General features: G+C 41.3%; 1 protein-coding gene across 2 annotated transcripts in view; it reads left to right on the top strand.

Moving 5' to 3' along the window:
- CHAT (choline O-acetyltransferase) overlaps positions 1-2,614 on the top strand; it is a 51,003-nt gene extending 48,389 nt beyond the window's left edge. For both annotated transcript variants that reach the window (XM_008055212.1, XM_008055211.1), the window contains 2 exons: positions 362-499; positions 2,289-2,614. In XM_008055212.1, the coding sequence (XP_008053403.1) occupies positions 362-499; positions 2,289-2,558 (408 nt within the window). In that variant the 3' untranslated portion in view covers positions 2,559-2,614. The remainder of the gene's footprint in view (positions 1-361; positions 500-2,288) is intronic.
- Positions 2,615-18,797: the final 16,183 nt, after the last annotated feature.

The raw sequence follows: 18,797 nt of genomic DNA on the forward strand, positions 1-18,797 counted from the left end.
TGAGCAGGTTGGTAATAAGGATGGCCAGGCTGGCCCCACTCTTTTCATTTAGAGCACCGTGTGAGTGTAGGTGTACAGGGGGTACTCAGACGTGCTGATCTTTAACTCAAACATCTCAAGCTGGAATCCAACCTGCTCTGGACTCATTCTGTGCATGTAGAAATGCACAAGGGCCCAGGAAAAAGAAGCCATGTGGTAAAGCCATCAGTCCTGAGTGACTGATCACACATGGCAGCAAGCGCTAAGTAAGCACAAGCTGTGGCTGGTATCACCAATAGTCATCTGGACTAGTGAGGAGAAGAAGAGAAGGAGCTGGGGGAGTCCCTGTCTCCTCATTTGTTCTTTGTCTCCAACTACCCAGGCCATAACAGGGATGGCCATCGATAATCACCTGCTGGCACTGAGAGAGCTGGCCCGGGAAGTGTGCAAGGTGCTGCCTGAGATGTTCACAGATGAAACATACCTGATGAGCAACCAGTTTGTCCTCTCCACCAGCCAGGTACAGTCATGCACAGCCATCGCCCAGGGGTAGTGTAAGCAGTAAGCTTTCTAAAGAGCTCAGTGCCCGCGAGCCCACTGACTACAGTCAGTCAGGTCCTGCCTCTGCTTCTTATGAGCTATGTGACCTTTGGCAAAATGATCTAAATGTTTATTGGAAAATAATTTCCCTTTAGAAGATGGCTTCCCATCCTCTAAATGGGAGTACTCACAGACTCTACCTTAGCTGAGGTGGAGATAAGATGGGAACACATTTATTCTGCCACCTTAGCCATTACACTACACTGCCTTTCAATCTATTAGCCTGAGGGATGATATTCCACTGTGGTGACTCCAGGCTCTGATGCCTGACAGATCTGGAGTGAAGTCTTGGCTCAACCAGGAGCAATGATGTAGGGAAAAAGCCCAGCTCAGCGCCTGGTATAAACAGGACGCCCCCCCCACCCCAAACAGGTCACAGGTATTATTATAAAGGGCCGTGAGACCAACAGCAAGAGCAGATTAGCTGTCAGTCCACCATCTCTTAACCAGCACTGCAGTCTCATTCTGTGGGGGGACCACTGCCACAAAGACAGAATGAAACCCATTAGAGAGGCAATCGCTTTGGAGAGGAAATAACCCCACAACTGTCAATTCACTAAAACTTCACCTCAACTGCGAACGGCTGGACATGGGCAATAAAAGGGGATGCTAAAGCTGCGTTGGAGGATAAAAGCCCACTCAGTAATTTGATTTTGTCATTACGGCAGTGAGCATGCAGACAAGAATAAGCGAGGACAAAACACAACAACATAAATTCTTCAGGAAACCATCCCTGGGCACAAAAGTGCTTTGGAATAGCTTTATGGCCTTCGGCTGTTGCACAGCAAATTTATCTGACAATGTGGTGACTCTATTAGCAAGACTAATGGTTTGTTCTGCCCCATTAAAATGGCCAGCGTCACTTCTGAAGGCCCGAGCACACAACACCAGAAACCTGTGGGTTCAACATAAACTAGGTCTTGTACCTGCCCACAAATTCTCTTTATATTCCCTCCACAGTCAGCTAACACAATTGATTTTGGGTGTGGGGGTTTTCCTCTTATTGTTTTCCAACTGGAAAGTAGCATTTATGGCTTGAATGCCTTCAGAAACACAGTTTCTTGGTCGGTGATCCGAATTACAAACTCTCAGCACTCTGAAATCAAAACATATTAAATGCATAACTAAAACTCTAGTTGATGGCAATCTTTGAAACACCCAGTGCTGGGTAATTGTGCATGGCCAGGCTGTGGGGAAAAAAATCAGAGCAGCCAGGCAATACTGACAGTAATTAAGGATCTGGGGAAAATTGACAGAGAGGATGGGCCAGATTTCTTCCAGTTCATAAATTACTTTCTCCGGGAAGCCTCTAACTGTTGGGTGCCACCAGGGTGCCATTTAGTAAATTACTCTGATTGCTTCTGTGCTTCAAATGGCCCCCAGATGAAGGGGAGACAGCCCAAGACCCAGTACCAGGTCACTCTGGGAGCTTCCAACTCCAAAGCACAGCAGATAAAACACCAGGGAGTGGGTTTGGGGCCCCTCTTCCCTCGATATCATATGATTAGACAGGTTTATTTTTATGACTCAGGCTGTGTCCATCCATGCTGAAGCAATCGGTCTACCTGGTTAATCTAGTTAAACCCTCACGTGGAAAATAGGGAGGAAAGCCCCCATTGAGGCTCTGGGTTGTTCGAACTCCTCCCGCTCTAGCAGGCTTGCAGGTTGCATTTCAGAGCAAGCAGTTTCTGACCTGTCCTCTCCTCCAGGTGCCCACAACCATGGAGATGTTTTGCTGCTATGGTCCTGTAGTCCCCAATGGGTATGGTGCCTGCTACAATCCCCAGCCAGAGACCATCCTCTTCTGCATCTCCAGCTTTCACAGCTGCAAAGAGACCTCCTCTACCAAGTTTGCGAAAGCTGTGGAAGAAAGCCTCATTGACATGAGAGACCTCTGCAGTCTGCCACAGCCTGCCGAGGGCAAGCCACTGGCAATAAAGGAAAATGCCATGAAGCCCAGCCAGGGACTCCAACCTTGACTCCTGCCACTAGGTTTCACCTTCCAAACCCAGCCTCTGCAGCAGCCAGACCCTGCCTGTCCCCTACTCCCATGCCTCACCCCAGCTTTCTGCAGCTCCCCAACCTCAGGACCCAACCCACAGGTCACAAAGAGGTATCACACAGCTGGAGTGTTAGGAGGAAAGCGTCCCCTATTATGCATGGGAACTGTCATTATTTAGCAAGGTGTCCACTGCCTGGCTCAGAGGCAACCTGAGTGAGATGGGAGGTGCACAATGAAGACCTCCATCTGTGGTCCTCGGAGGCTTAATGTCCATGTTTCTTTCTCCAGCAGGACCTAGCATGTCCAGGTGATGTTGCTGCCTAACGAAAGAATGAGTCAGTCACCCTATTACACCAATGTACCTAGATGAATCATGAAGGAAGAGGCTAACTCTGGGTCATTAACCTCTTTTCTTTTAGGAGAGCAGGAGGCTTTGTTGTCAGATTCAAAGCATTCTGATCAGGGGATCCACAGTGCCGCCACTGAGCCACACAGTCCTGTTAAGTGTCCACTCCCCCAACACCACGCACAGCCCAAATTCATTTAAAATATAGAGACCTGGGTCCATAAACACGTTCCTCCCTTAGCTCCCAGGGGTAGCCTTCCATTGAGTTCAGAAAATTGCATTCAGCTATTCTGAAAGGAAAAAAAACTTGTTTTCCAATTGCCTTGGAGTTGTCTCCACTTTCTCCTTCCCTGGTGGCATCAGGGCCAGCCCAAGATGAGTAAACTGCATACCCCTGGGCAGATGGGTGTCTTGTATGGGGGGATGTACAGAGGACTCAGTCACTTCCAGGGTCCTACCATTTGCATTTTCTTTCCTACTTTCCTTCCCAATGTAGGTATTCCAATAGATGGAGAAGAGAGAGGGTTGCTTTGCTTTTTTTCTGTTGTTGTTATCTGTCTGTTTTGTTTTTTAAGGGAGAGGTTTTTTTAAGAAAACCACCCTGACGTTAATTTCAGAAAATGATCTCAGTGGCCCAAGCAAGACACCCTTAGACAGCTGGGCTCCTTTATTTGGAGGATGCTGTCCAGGGATTCTGACTAAAACCTATGTGGACGAACCCAGAGCAGGACTCCACTGGGCTTGGGGACCAAGGGTACAGCTGGCAGCAAGTGGGGCTGAGAGGAGGGAATGGACATATGCAGAGCCCACCTCAGCTGAGGACAGGCCAGGCAGTTCAGGAGAGTTGGAGCTGAGATGTCCTGAGAGGCTATGATCATAGAGGAGGTATGAGAGGCACTTCCCACTGGGGCACATTTTTATGGGAAGGCTAAAAGGACAGAGAACAAGAAAGCAACCAAAAAATCTACAGTGCATAAAGCAGGGGACAGCACAGAGCCCGGCTCCCACACTGCCACTCTACTCTCCCAGGGTATTCCTGAAAATGACCCCCCCCCATTCCAGTTGTGGTCTCCATCATCCTAAGCATCCACCCTAGCCCAGGGACCCTGCAAGTGTCCCTTCTTAAGACCACTGTGAAAGCTCCCTACACTTTGACCTGGACTGTCATAGGCCAGATGAAGTAGGGTGAGCATATGACCTTGGCTCAGCTCTATGAAAATACAAGCAGCATTAAGCAGTGAATTCCTTGAGTCCTGGTTTTAGATGATTTCTATTGGATGATGTGGGAGATTAGGGCATTGCCTTTCAAAGGTACAGACTTAAGTCATTGGTCTGTGGGTCCATGCTTCTTCCCTCCAACAGCTACCTTCCTGCTCTCCTTGAGAAGGGTCCCAGGGGTATCTGGGACAGGCAGCCCACTTGCTGTGAGTTGACTCAAACCCACTTGTCTGTTCTCTCCAAATGACGGTCGTGCAGATCTGAATTCTTCTCCAGTTTCCCTACATGGATTTCTGGGGAAGCAGAGAGCTCTTTGGGGTCAGGCAGCCCCACCATCCCTGGCCAAATGACTTAAATGCCCAAAGACCCAATTCTCTCCATTGTCAAAGGAGGACAAGAATGTCCCCATCTTGCAAGACTATGAGAATTAGAGAGCATATACATAAAGGACCTTGCTCGAGCAGGCAGGCAGCGGGGCTCACCTTTGGGATGACATTACCCCAGTGGGCATTGTTCAGGTGATTTTCTTTTAAGCTATTTGCACTGATATGACAAACCGAAACTTATATCTGTTTTCCAAGCATAGGGAAAGGTAACTCTGTACATTCAGATATCAAACTATGCACTGCAAGGGCTTTGAGAAGCGTGAACCACAGCAGGTACTTAGCAACAGGGAACACCTCCTATCTCTGAGGAAGGGGCTGGAAGCTGGTCTTCCCCCCTCCAAGAACAGACAGATGCACTGAATCTTAATGCAAAGACAATACTGAGCCATGGCCAAGGGCATCTCTGTGGGGACCCTGAAAAAGGAGCCTGCTCAAGGTGTCCCTTAAGAGATGGAATGAGACAGTCATTTGGAACAGTGATGCATAATAAAAACGTATATGGCCACCTTACAAAATTGCTAAGTTGCTAAAATATATAAAGTTAATATTTGAGTTCTATTTTTATAAAATAGTTATAGATTTATGGCAATATGTACATGTGTATAGCCTTTCAATTTTAATTTATAGTTTTGTGCCTTAGAGAAATATATGTATGTTTAAAGAATTGTCTATTGTAAGCATTATATTCAAATATTTAAAGACTATAAGTCTGTATTCAATAAAAAATAATGCCAAGAACGATAATGTTGGCCATTGTTTCTATCCAGAAATGCTATAAAATATAATGTCATAAATTCACTGACCCGGGTCAACAATTTATTTGCTGATGTTTACCAGCAGCAGTAGCCAATGTTTAAAAGATGTAAGGGCCAGCAGAGAAAAGGTAGGCGGGAGTTAAGCCTAGTGCATGGCATGCCATTGTGGGGTGGAAGTAAGGAGAAGGGAGGCTTCACAGGATGTTTGTAATCAAGTTGACAGAAACTTGGGTGTAGGGACAGGTGTCTCCACTTAGGCCTGCACAAACATGCATAGGCACCAGGTAGCAGAAGGGAAAGCACCAAGCTCGGAGGCAGGATGCTGGGACAATAAGCCCAGTTCTGTTTCCAACCTGCTGTGTACATCACCTCTCTAGGTTCTAATTTCCTCATCTGTACAATGGGAATGCTGGTGTCAGCACTACTTGCTTTCAGAGTTGTAGAGAGATGATCTAAGATGGTCATTGCCTGGAAACTATGTAAAAACTTAGCATTCTTGTTACAGACTCACACAGACACAAGTACATAGGTTTCTTTGCCTTGTACAGCCTACACATGTGTTCCATGCTACAAGATGCCCTCCACAGTTGCAAAAATCCAGAGTATCAGAACTGAGATTCCTCCAAATGGAGGCCCAAATGCTTTCCAATTAGAGACTAAAAAGAACTTTAAGTGTGGAGTTGCAGGATTGGGATGCAGGAAAGGCACTATTCAAAGAGATCATGGCTAAGAATATTCCAGGAGGAATGGCGGGGGAAAGGAAGAACAGGATCAAAGTGATGTGAGTGTCTTCTTATTTATTACATATATCACAAGTGGTCCCCAAATAACCAGATGTGGAGAGATAGACAGGGGCACAAACAGGCAGTGCAACCTCCAATATACAAAATAATGTCACCTCACCTGTGGAAGCTTTGAAGCTCCCTGTAGGGTGAGTGTTGGTACAAAAGGTAGGGACGAGTCCCTCTTAGGATCACAAGAGCAACTAGAAATTTCCAAATTACTTCTAAGCGGAAACACACACACACAGAGAGACAGAGAGAGAGAGAGAGAGAGAGAGAGAAAGTGCCTTGGGTTCCCTTTATAAATTTAACCAATCTCACTGCTTTTGTGTTCTCTGGGTCTTCCTTTCAAAGAAGCCTCCTTAGTCTGCAGGGTAAAAAATTTAGCATCCCTGGGAAAAGTTGACCTCACATCATGTAAAAGGATCTTTATTTATTTATTTATTTTGAGTTGGAGTCTCACTCTGTCACCCAGGCTAGAGTGCAGTGGCACACTCACAGCCACCCTCGCATCGATATGCTGGGCTCCAGTGATCCTTCTGCCTCAGCCTTCCAAGTAGCTGGAACAACAGGCATGTGCTACCACACCCGGCTAATTTTTTATTTATTGTAGAGATGAGGTCTTGTCAAGTTGCCTGGGCTGGTCTCGAACTTGTGGGCCCTGGCAATTCACTTGCCTCAGCCTCCCCAAAGTGCTGAACTTACAGGCTGAGCCACTGAGCCTGGCCAAAACGATCTTTCTAAACGCTCTGTTCTCCTTTAGTTTCCAGGTATCAGCTCTCTCCTTGTTCTTCTCCTACCATTTGCTCCTCCTTCTCCTTCAGGGATCTCTCTTCTTAGTTCTGTCCCTTATGTGTCAATGGATCCCAGACTCTGTCCTTGGTCTCTGTTTCTTATATTAAGAAGCAGCAATATGGCAGGTTGAGTTGTTGCAGAAGCCCCATCCCCCTACCTCTACACATACATTCACACAAAGAGGAAATGCTTTTAAACCTATAGTAAGGTCAGTGAGACCCGAAGGACTTCAGCAGAATCAAATACAAAACCCCTTTCCACCTTGGGAACACTGAACATCCACAGGATGTGAAAACACTCTGTTAAAGATGAGCTCACAGTCAGAAACCACAAATAACACAAGAAATGACTCACACTGAGGGAGAGTAGCAGATAAGTAAACAGGAGAATTAACATTACAGAGGCTAGAGATAATAGATTAATCAGAGGGAAAATAACCATAAAATGAATATTGTAAAAGTTATAGAATTCAAAATAGAGTAATTTGTATCAAACCCTGGTAAAATGGAGCCAGGGATGGCTATCAAGGATGGGCTCTCTTGCATGATTTGCCTAATAACAGAAACTATCACTAGAAATTTTTTCAAACCACAGCTTACTATATAGGTCACATAAGGACATTTTGCAGCACAAGGGCAGCTAGCCACTTACAATACCTGCCTGACACACTGTCTCACAAGCCCAGTCCAAAACTGCAAGGGCCTAACCCTAACTCCAAAATCCCAAATCCTACCTAATAACCACTGACACCAATCAGAACCCAGAAGCTCTTGTCAGATGCTTTCAGGGCCAATAAACTTTCTTTCAAAACAACTTGTGTAATGTTCTCTTTTCATAATAAAAGTCTATCCTTTTTTTCTATCCTCCGGATAGACTGGAACTCACCTGATCTGTACATATGGCTCAGATTTCAATCCTACTTCTTGTGTATTATTCCCCAAAATAACCTTTTTACTTAAAAATTTATCTATACATATTTTTATGTTGACAATATGTTCAATATTATTAAAGAAATACAGGGAAGATAGTAGAAGGAGTTCCAACATACATGTAGGAGTTTGGGAAAGAAAAATAAGAGAGAATGGAGGGAAAGCACTATTAAAAGGGAAAGTGGATGAGATTATTCCAGAACTGAAAAAAACACATACTTCTAAAACTCATAGGTCAAAAAAGAGATTCTAATGGTAATTTAAAAATACTTAGAGAAAAAAAATACTTAGAGCAGAATGAAAAAAAATATTTCTATCAAAATCTCTGAGATATAGCAAAAGTGTTTAGGAGAAATATATAGCTTTTAAAAAAACAGAAAAAGAAAAATAGAAAAGAAAAAGCAGTGAAAATTGATTAGCTAAGTATAACTTAAAAAATAAGAAAAAGGGCCAGGCACAGTGGTTCACACCTGTAATGCCAGCACTTTAGGAGACCAAGGTTGGAGGACTGCTTGAGGCCAGGAGTTTGAAACCAGCCTAGGCAACACAGTGAGACTCCCAACTCTACCCACCCCCAAAAGAAAAAGAACCAAATGGTAAACTCAAAGAAAGTAGAAGGAATATGATAACAAAGATAAAAACAGCTATCAATAAAAAACAATAAAGACAAACAAAGCAAAAGTTGGTTGTTTGAAAAGTCTAACAAAATAGATGTTTGGTAAAATCAACTGTTTTAGTCCATTTTGCATTGCTATAAAGCAATACTTGAGGCAGGGTAATTTATAAAGAAAAGAGGTTTATTTGGCTCATGGTTCTGCAGGCTGTACAAGAAACATGATGCCAGTATCTGCTTCTGATGAGGGCCTCAGGAAGTTCACAATCGTGGTGGAAGGTGATTGGGAGTAGGCATGTCATACTGTATGAGAGGAAACAAGACTGAGAGAAGGAGGTGCCAGTCTCTCTCTTTTTAGAATTTATTTTATTTTAAAGATGTGGGATACAATTCAGGATTAGGTATTCAAGTGGTTATCATACACATAAAATTTGGGTCTCCCTTTGGTCCCCACTTTGCCTGGTTTGAGATCAGTTACTCTTATTAATGTTATGCCCGTCCCCTGTAGCAGTTTCTAGCTACTGCTAATCCCTTTCTTACAGTATTACAGTAAATGTTCAGGGTCCACTTATGAGTGAGAACATGTGGTACTCAGTTCTTTGTTTCTGTGATAAATCAGAGTATTATAGACTCTAAATCCATCCAAGTTGCTGCAAAGTCCATAATTTTGTTCTTCTTTATGGCTGCATAATATTCCGTTGTGCATATATACCATATTTTAAAAAATCTAGTTCAGTTTCAATGGGCAGCATGGTTGGATCCATGTTTTTGCAATTGTAAGTAGTGCTGCAATAAACATGTGTGTGCAGGTAACTTTTTTGTAGATACCTCCAGATATATTCCCAGAAGGGGGATTGCTGGGTCATATGGAAGGTCAATTTCTAGTTCTTTTAGGAATCACCACACTGTTTTCCACAGAGGTTGAGCCAGTTTGCACTCCAACAGTGCAAACAGTGTAGAAGTGTTCTCTTTTCTCCACATCCTCGCCAACATCTGTTGTTTTTTGTTTCATTAATGATGGCCATTCTTACTGGAGTTAGGTTTTCCCTTTTCTCCACATCCTCGCCAACATATGCTGTTTTTTGTTTCATTAATAATGGCCATTCTTACTGGAGTTAGGTGGTATCTCAATGTGGTTTTGATTTGCATTTCTCTGATGATAAGTGAGGCTGAACGTTTTTTGTCTGTTGGCTTCTTGGATGTCATCTTTTGAGAAGTGTCTATTAATGTTTTTTGACCATTTTTTAATGGGACTACTTGTTTTTTCCTTTTGGCACAATTTATTATCTTGTAGATTCTGAATGTTAGGCCTTAAAGCAGGAGATATCACACTTCCAGACTTTAAACTTTATTATAAGGCTACAATAGTCAAAACGACCTGGTATTGGTTCAAGAACAGGCATACAGACCAATGGAACAGCATAGAGATTTTGGAAGCAAAACCTTAATTTCTCAACCAACTCATCTTTGACAAAGCCTCCAACAATAGCCACTGGGGAGAAGAGAACCTATTCAGTAAACTATGCTGGGAAGACTGGCTGATCACATGGAGAAGAATGAAACAGGACCTCTACATATCACCATACACAAAAATCAACTCCAAATGAATCAAAGGCCTAAACATAAAACCCCAAACTTTAAGAATCTTAGAAAATGCAAAAAAAGGAGGCAGGAACATAAAGTTTATAGACAAGTTCTACCAAACTTTCAAAGAAGTAACCTTTAATTGTATCCAAAATAAAGATGGGGGTACTCCCTCTTTCTCTATGCTCTTGTATTTATTCTCTGAGGCTAGTACAACTTTAATACCCAAACCAGACTAGAACATACAAGAAAAAAGCTACAGGCCCATTCCACTCATGCATACATATGCAGAAATCCTAAGCAAAATATAAGCAAACAAATTTTAAGAGTATATTAAAAAGATAACACAAATACAACCGTGTTTGGTTTATCTAAGAATGCAAAATACTTTAATATTAGAAAATAGTTAATTGTAATTTACTCATTAACAATATAGAGAATAAAATACTAGGATTATTCTAATCATTAAAACACATTCAATAAAATTAAAGTCATTCACAATTTAATTTTTTTTTTAATTGAAGTCTCACACTGTTGCCCAGGCTGCTTCAGTGGCATAATCACAGATCACCATAGCCTTGGCCTGCTGGGACTCAGGTGATCTTCCTGCCTCAGTCTCCAAAGTAGCTGGAACTACATGTGCATACCACTGTATTCAGCTAATTTAAAATTTTTTTGTAGAGATGAAGTCTCACTGTGTTTCCTAGGCTGGTCTTGAATTCCTAGGCTCCAGCAATCCTCCTGCCGCAGTCTCCCAAAGTACTGGATTACAGGCATGAAGCACTGAGACTGGCCCACAATTTAATTTTTTAAAAAACCTCATAGTGGGGAGTTTCAAGATGGCTGACTAGAGGCATCCAGCACTTGCCTCCTTCACAAAGAACCAAAATAGAGATTAGATAACCACACTTTTAATATATTAACTAAGGGAGAACACTGGAATTCAACAGAGAAGTGAAAGGAAACACTTAAAGCAAAGAAGGAGACGGAAACAAGGCAGCCCGCTCAGCTGGCTCATCTGGGATCAGTTGGGACCCCAGAGGCTCTCCAGTGTGGGGAAAGGGTAAGTGAGAAACCCCTGCAGTCTACATTAGTCTACATTTCCACTGCAGACTCCTGCAATCCTAGCTATAGAAGGGTCCTTGACCCTTACCAGCCCTGAGACTAGTATAAGGGAGCTGCCTGGAGAACAGCAACAGTATTGCTCCAGAGAGGGTAATCACACTGGGTATCATACACTCCCTGCTTCCATGAGTCCTAAGCAGCTACAGTATAGCACCATTTTGAGATCCCAACCCCCACCAGACTGCATCCTGCCCTGGTGCTCAACAACTCCTGCATCTCCACATCCCTGGAGCCCCTCCATCTATAGCCACGGCCACTGCTGCCTCCATGACTGAAGCATAAGTCATTGGCAGTGACCCAATGGTCCCCATGTGTAGGATAAAGCAACTTCATCTTGGAAGCTAATTTGCCATGTTGACTTCTGATTAACCACAATTCTGGGAATGCCTCTAAAATTTCTTATTTTATCTACTGTTCCTTGGAAGTGCATGTACTAACCATAAATCCTGCCCTCAGATCACATTCTTGCCTTTCCTGGATGGGTCAATTCCCTTGTCCTACATTCCTTCCCTATGGTATATAGGATCTGAGGGTATAATGGTGTGCGGATCTACCATCTCATCTCACAGCCACCTGAGATTTGGCTTCCATTCATAAGTCCCTTTTAAATTTAGTTTCTTTCAGAGAAATGGAATTTCTCCTCCTCTTACTTCAGTTTCTCAGCTCTATGAGACTTTGAGGGTAGGTTTGCATAGACTTGCTCACTGCAGAACACCACAGCAGCAAGTCTGCATACATTTTAACACACCCTAAAAACAAGCTCTCCCACCCCCAGCTGCCACAACTGTAGGCTGCTGTTACCGAGTATGCTCCATTGGCAGTAACCCCACTTCTCTCAGCAGAGAAGCCACTGCTCATTGCTCATTGACACATGCCCTGAGGACAGGTTCCCCTGCCCACAGCTGCCACCTAGAGTGAAAGTGTGTGCATCCCAGCCACCAGCCTACAGCTGCTGCCACTGAAACAATCCTGCCTTTCCTAACAGCAAGGCCACAGCACAACCCAAGGATCATCCTGCTCCTACCTACCACATTCACCACCAATACTCATCACCAGGGGGTCCAAGGACAGGCCCACCCAGCCCAACTCCATACAGACCCCAGTACCCAAGCATATCATCTAGGGGCCTGAGGGTCACTCTGCCCAGTCGATCACAATTGGCACCTAAGCACTCCTTCCAGGGTCCTGAAAACCAGCCCACCCAACCTGTATCTATCACTACAGCTGGCACCCACCTGCACACCCCACTTGCAAGCCTGGGTACTGGCCCACCCAGTCCATCACAGCCAACGCCAACACCAGTGTGGACAATTTGGGAGGCTGATGGTTGTCTCACCATTATTATGGCCATTGCCCACACCACACCTGCTGCCCAGGAGTGTGAGGACCCACTAACCCACCCAGTCCACTGCTGCCAATGCTGGTATTCCAAGCCACCTGAGGCCCAAGAAGCAGTCTGCCTGGACCTGCTAACACTGATGCCAACATATACACCTTGGAGCACAAAGACAGGCCACCTGGCATCCCTGTCTCTGGCAAAAATTCACCATAACTTTCATTAACAACCACACACTAAACCACTGAAAAAATTACAAACACCACTGACATTGTGTGTAGCTGAAGAAATTATACACAGGCTATACTACTGTATACACCCAGAATCAAAGCCAAAATACCCTACCCAATCAACACCATGGCTACCTCTTCAAGAAAAAGTCTTCTCCTAAAAAAACCAATCCAAAAAAATCATCAGAAATGACTGTTACAGCAAATGCACAGTTATAAGGACATAAATAAACCATGAAGAAGCAAGGAAATATGACCCCTCCAAAGGAACACCATACTTCTCTAGCAACAAATTCCAATGAAAAAGAAAGTTATAAATTGCTGAAAAAGAATTCAAAAACTAATAATATTGAAGCTCAGTGAGAGACAAGAAAACATAGATTAAAAATACAAAGAAGGTCGGGTTTGGTGGCTCAGCTCATAATCCCAGCACTTTGGGAGGCCGCGATGAGTGGATTGCCTGAGCCCACAGGCTCAAGACCAGCCCAGACAACTTGGCAAGACCTCATCTCTACAATAAATCAAAAAATTAGCCAGCACACGACTGTAATTCCAGCTACTTGGAAGGATGAGGAGGAAGGATAGCTGGAGTCCAGCAGGTTGATGCAACGGTGGCTGTGTGTATGCCACTGCACTCCAGCCTGGGCAACAGAGTGAGACTCCGAAGAAGAAGAAGTAGAGGGAGAGGGAGAGGGAGAGGGAGAGGGAGAGGGAGAGGGAGAGGGAGAGGGAGAGGGAGAGGGAGCAGCAGCAGCAGCAGAAGAAGAAGAAATAAAGTTTTTCCCAGACAAACAAAAGCTGAGGGAATTCACCACTAGACCTGCCCTACAAGAAATGCTTATGAGATTCCTACACCTAAAAAGAAAGGACTATATCTACCATCATGAAAACATATGAAAGTACAAAACTCATCAGTAAAGCAAACACAAATAAGAAAGAGAAAGGACCCAAATGTTACCATTACAGAAAACCACTACAATACAATGATAAACAATATGAGAGAAAGAAAGGAACAAAGAATATACAATACAACCAGAAATCAATCAATAAAATAATGGAAATAAGCCTTCATATGTCAATGATAACTTTGAATGTAAACAGATTAAACTTTCCGTTTAAAAGATACAGACTGAGCCAGGCTCGATGGCTCAGCCTGTAATCCTGAGCCTTTGGGAGGCTGAGGTGAGTGGATTGCCTGAGACCTGCCTGAGCAGCAAGACCTCATCTCTTCAATAAATCAAAAAATCAGCCAGGTGTGGTAGCGCATGCCTGTAATTCCAGCTACTTGGAAGGCTGAGGCGGAAGGATCGCCGGAGCCCAGCAGGTCAAGGCTGCGGTGGCCGGGAGCGGCCACTGCACTCCAGTCTGGGTGACAGAGTGAGACTCCAACTCAAAAAAAAAAAAAAAAAGATACAGTCTGAATGGATTAAAAAAATGATCCAACTATATGCTGCCTAGAAGAAAGTTACCTTACATGAAAAGACACATATAGACTAAAAGGGATGAAAAAAGTTATTCCGTACAATGGAAGCCAAAAGCAAGAACAGATCCAACCCAAAATTAGTAGAAAAAAATAAATAATAAAGATCAGAGCAGAAATAAATGGAATAGAAACAACAAGAAGAGTCAACAATGTGAAAAGTTAGTTTTTGAAAAGAGAAACAGTTAGCTATACTAACCAAGAAAAGAAGAGAGAAGACCGAAATAATATCAGACAGACAAAGAGACATTATAATTGATTCCACAGAAATACAAGAGATTGTCAAAGACTATTATGAACTATACACGAACATCCTGGAAATCTAGAGGATGTTAGTCAATTCATGGACACACATCACCTACTAAAATTGAATCAAGAAGAAACAGAAAAACTGAACAAACAAATAATGAATAATGAGATTGAATAAGTAATAAAAAGTCCTCCAACAACAAAAAAGCCCAGGACCAGATGTCTTCACTGCTGAATTCCACCAAATTTACAAAGAAGAACTAACACCAATTATTCCAACTATTACAAAAAAATTGAGGAGGAAAAAATTGTCCTCAACTCATTCTATAAGGCCAGCATTACCCTGATACAATACAAGACAAGGACACACACACACACACTCACACACACACACACACAAAGAACAGACCAAATCCCTGATGAACACAGATACAAACATCATCCACAAAATACTCGCTAATCAAATCCAACAATACATCAAAAAGATAACACATCATGATCAAGTGGTTTTTATCCCAGGGATGCAAGGATGGTTCAACATACACACATCAATAAACGTGATACATCATATCAACAGAATGAAGGAGAAAAATATATAATCATATCAACAGAAGCAGAAAAAGCATTTGATAATATTCAACATTCTTTCAATAAACTAGGCATAGCATAAACATATCTCCAAATAATAAAAGTCATATATGACAAATCCACAGCTAACTTGATACCGAGTAAGGAAAAACTGAAAGCCTTTTCTCTAAGAACTAGAAAAAGACAAAGATAAACACTTCCACCACTCTTATTCAACATAGTACTGGAAGTCCTAGCCAGAGAAATCAGGCAAGAGAAAGAAACAAAAGGCATCCAAATTGAAAAATAAGTCAAATTGTTATTTTCTGTAGATGACATGATGGTGTATCCAGAAAAACCTAGAGACTTCACACACAAAAAAACTCCTTTAGATGTGATCAGTAAATTCAATAAAGATGCATACAAAAATAACGGTGAATAGAAATATTCACCACTAATAAACTAGCTGAGAAAGAATTCAAGAATGCAAAAAATACCTAGAAATAAATTTAACCCAAGAGGTTAAAGACCTCTACAAGGAAAACTACAAAACATTGATCAAATAAATGGAAGGGAAAACAAGTGGAAAGACATCACATGCTCATAGATTGGAAGAATTAATTTTGTTAAAATGGCCATACCACCCAAAACTATCTGTAGAATTAAAGGAATCCATTTCAAAATGCCAATGTCAAATGTCAAATTTTTACAATGTGTTTTTACAGAGATAGTAAAAACAATCCTAAAATTCATATGGAACCCAAAAAGAGCCTAAATAGCAACTGTGAACAAAAAGAACAAAGCTAGAGGTATCTACCTGACTTCAAAATATATTGCAAGGCTATAGTAGCCAAAATAGCGTAATATTGGTATACACACACATAAACCAAAAAAACAGAATAGTGAACCCAGAAATAAATGTATCTATTTACAGCCAACTGATTTTCAACTAGACACCAAAAACATACACTGGGATAAAATAACCCTGTTTAATAAACGATGATGGGAAAATTGGTTATCCATATGCAGAATAATAACAGTGGACCTCTATCTTTCGCCATATGCAAAAATCAACTAAAGATGGATTAAAGACTTAAATTTAAGACCTGAAACTAGAAAACTACTAAGATAAAATATAGGAGAAACACTTCATGACATTGGTCTAGACAAGAATTTTATGACTAAGACATCAAAAGTACAGACAACAAAACCCAAAATAGACAAATGGGACTATATTAAACTAAATAGCTTCTGCACAGGAAAGGAAACAATCCACAGAATAAATAGAATACCTATTAAATGGAAGAAAATATCTGCAAACTACTTATCCAACAAGAAACTAATGCCCAGAATATACAAGGAACTTAAACAACTCACCAGTAATAAAATGAATAATCCTCTTTTAAAAGACAAAGGACATAAATAGACATTTCTCCAAAGAAGACATACAGATAGCCAACAGAGACATTAAAAAAATGCTCAACATCACTAATCATCAGGGAAATACAAATCAAAATCACAAAGAGATATCATCTTACCCTAGTCAGAGTAGCTATTAATAAAAAGAAAAAAATAACATGCTGGGAGAGGAAGCAGAGAAAGGAAAACACTTATACACTGTTGGTGGGCATGTAAATTAGTACAGCCATAATGGAAAACAGTATAGAGATTTATCAAAAAACTAAAAATAGAACTACCATATGATCCAGTAATCCCATTAATGGGTATTTACCCAAAAGAAAAAAAAATTCAGTACATCAAAGGAATACCTGCACCCTCATGTTCATCACAACACTTCACAATAGCAAAGACATGGGATTAATCTGAATATCCAGTGGATGAATGCCTACACAATGGAATACTATTTGACCATAAAAAGAATAAATTCATGTCATTTCATCAACATGAATGGAACTGGAGGCCACTGTGTTAAAATAAATAAGCGAGGCACAGAAACACATTATTGCATGTTCTCACTCATATGTGGGAGCTAGAAAAGTTGATCTCATGGAGGTAGAGACTAGATAGATACCAAAGGCTTGGAAGAGAGAGAGAGAGAGAAATGAATGTGTGTGTGTGTGTGTGTGTGTGTAGGGGAGGGGTGATAAGATGTTGGCTAATGGGTAAAAACATACAACTAGAAGGAATAAGTTCTAATGTTCAATAGGATAGCATGACTATAGTTAACGATAATCTATTGTTTATTTCAAAATAGCTAGAAGAGGACTTGAAATGTTCCCAACACATAAAAATAGATAAGTACTAAATTTTTTAGGTGATGGATATCCTAAATAACTTGACTCAATCATTACACATTGTGTGCATATAACAAAATATTACACACCCCATAAATATGTATAAATATTATGTATCAATAAATGAAACCTCATAGTAAAATAAAATCAGAAAATAACTAACTTAACCTGACAAAAAGCATCTATAAAAATCCTATAATATACATCATCTTAAACGGAAGAATATTGGAAGTTCTTCCTTTCCTTTAGAATCAGAATAAAGAGAAGATATGTGCCATCACCACTTCTATTCATCATTGCATTAAAGGTTCTAGCCAGTGCAATAAGAAGAAAGAAAAGAAAGGCTTAACAAAGAAAATAAAACTGTCAATGTTTGCAGACAATGTGATTGTTTACATAGAAAACCCAAAAGAATTTAAAAAAAATGCAATAGAAATAATCAAAAAAGGTTCAGGTAGCTTAAAGATCAATATATAAAAGTCCATTTCATTTTACACACCAGCAACAAACAATAAGATCACAATTAAAAAGATGTTAACAAAAGGTCCATGAATAAATCTAACAAAAGACATGAAGAACAAAATGCAGACAATTATAAACTGTATTGAAAGATACTGGAGAAGGTCTAAATAAAGGGGAGGTATCCCAAATCCATAAATAGGAAGGCCTCAGAAAGATGTCAGTTTCCCCAGATTGATCTCTGGAGTCAATGGACTTCAGCCAAACTCTCAACAAGGAAACTTCTGCTTCTAATAATGGCAGACTAGTTAATTCAGAACTTATTGGATCAAGATCAGGGAGAGGGTAAGAGTAGGTAAAACATAGCACTAGAGCTACTTTTACCCTCAGAGCTATCTAGTGACCTTGAGCAGGCAGCTTGGAGGATGAGCTGCATTTTTTGAGTCCTTGCAGAACTAAGGGTATAACTGGAGTCCAGTACCAACAAGGAAAAACTTTGGTAAGCCACCACCCTCATTAGGCTAGAATCCCAAAGGACTGTACCACAGGAATGAGTTTAAAATAGAAATAAAGCAATATCCAGATGGAGTGTAGCACAGTTATGAACTATCTGAATGGTTCAGAAAATTTCAAGCCTTGAATCTGTACTAAGATCGTCCTGGGTTATTGGTGTAACTAGGACCTAGCAAGAAGTACATTTAAAAATCTTTTATAAAGATAATATCATCCAAATTGTTTCTACAAATGATTTTTCTAATACAATGTCCAGTACAAAATTAAAGTAAGCCAGGTACTCTAGGGGGAGAAGAAAAAAGAGACAAACACAGAAGAGAAGAGACATGAAAAATACGATAAGAAAGTCTAACATATATTTAGCTGAAGTTCCTTAAGAGTGAAAAAAATGGAACTGACGCAGTATGTGATTAAGTAATAAGCTCAAACCTTTCTGAAAATTGATGAGGGATTTATTTATTTATTTATTTGTTTGTTTATTTATTGAGTTGGAGTCTCACTCTGTCGCCCAGACTGGAGTGCAATGACCACTCCTCGACCTGCTGGACTCCGGCGATCCTTCCACCTCAGCCTTCCAAGTAGCCAGAATTACAG

The sequence above is a fragment of the Carlito syrichta genome, unplaced genomic scaffold, assembly GCF_000164805.1.
Source record: "Carlito syrichta isolate Samal-C Ts95f unplaced genomic scaffold, Tarsius_syrichta-2.0.1 Scaffold301780, whole genome shotgun sequence".
In the NCBI taxonomy this organism is placed as follows: Eukaryota; Metazoa; Chordata; class Mammalia; order Primates; family Tarsiidae; genus Carlito; species Carlito syrichta.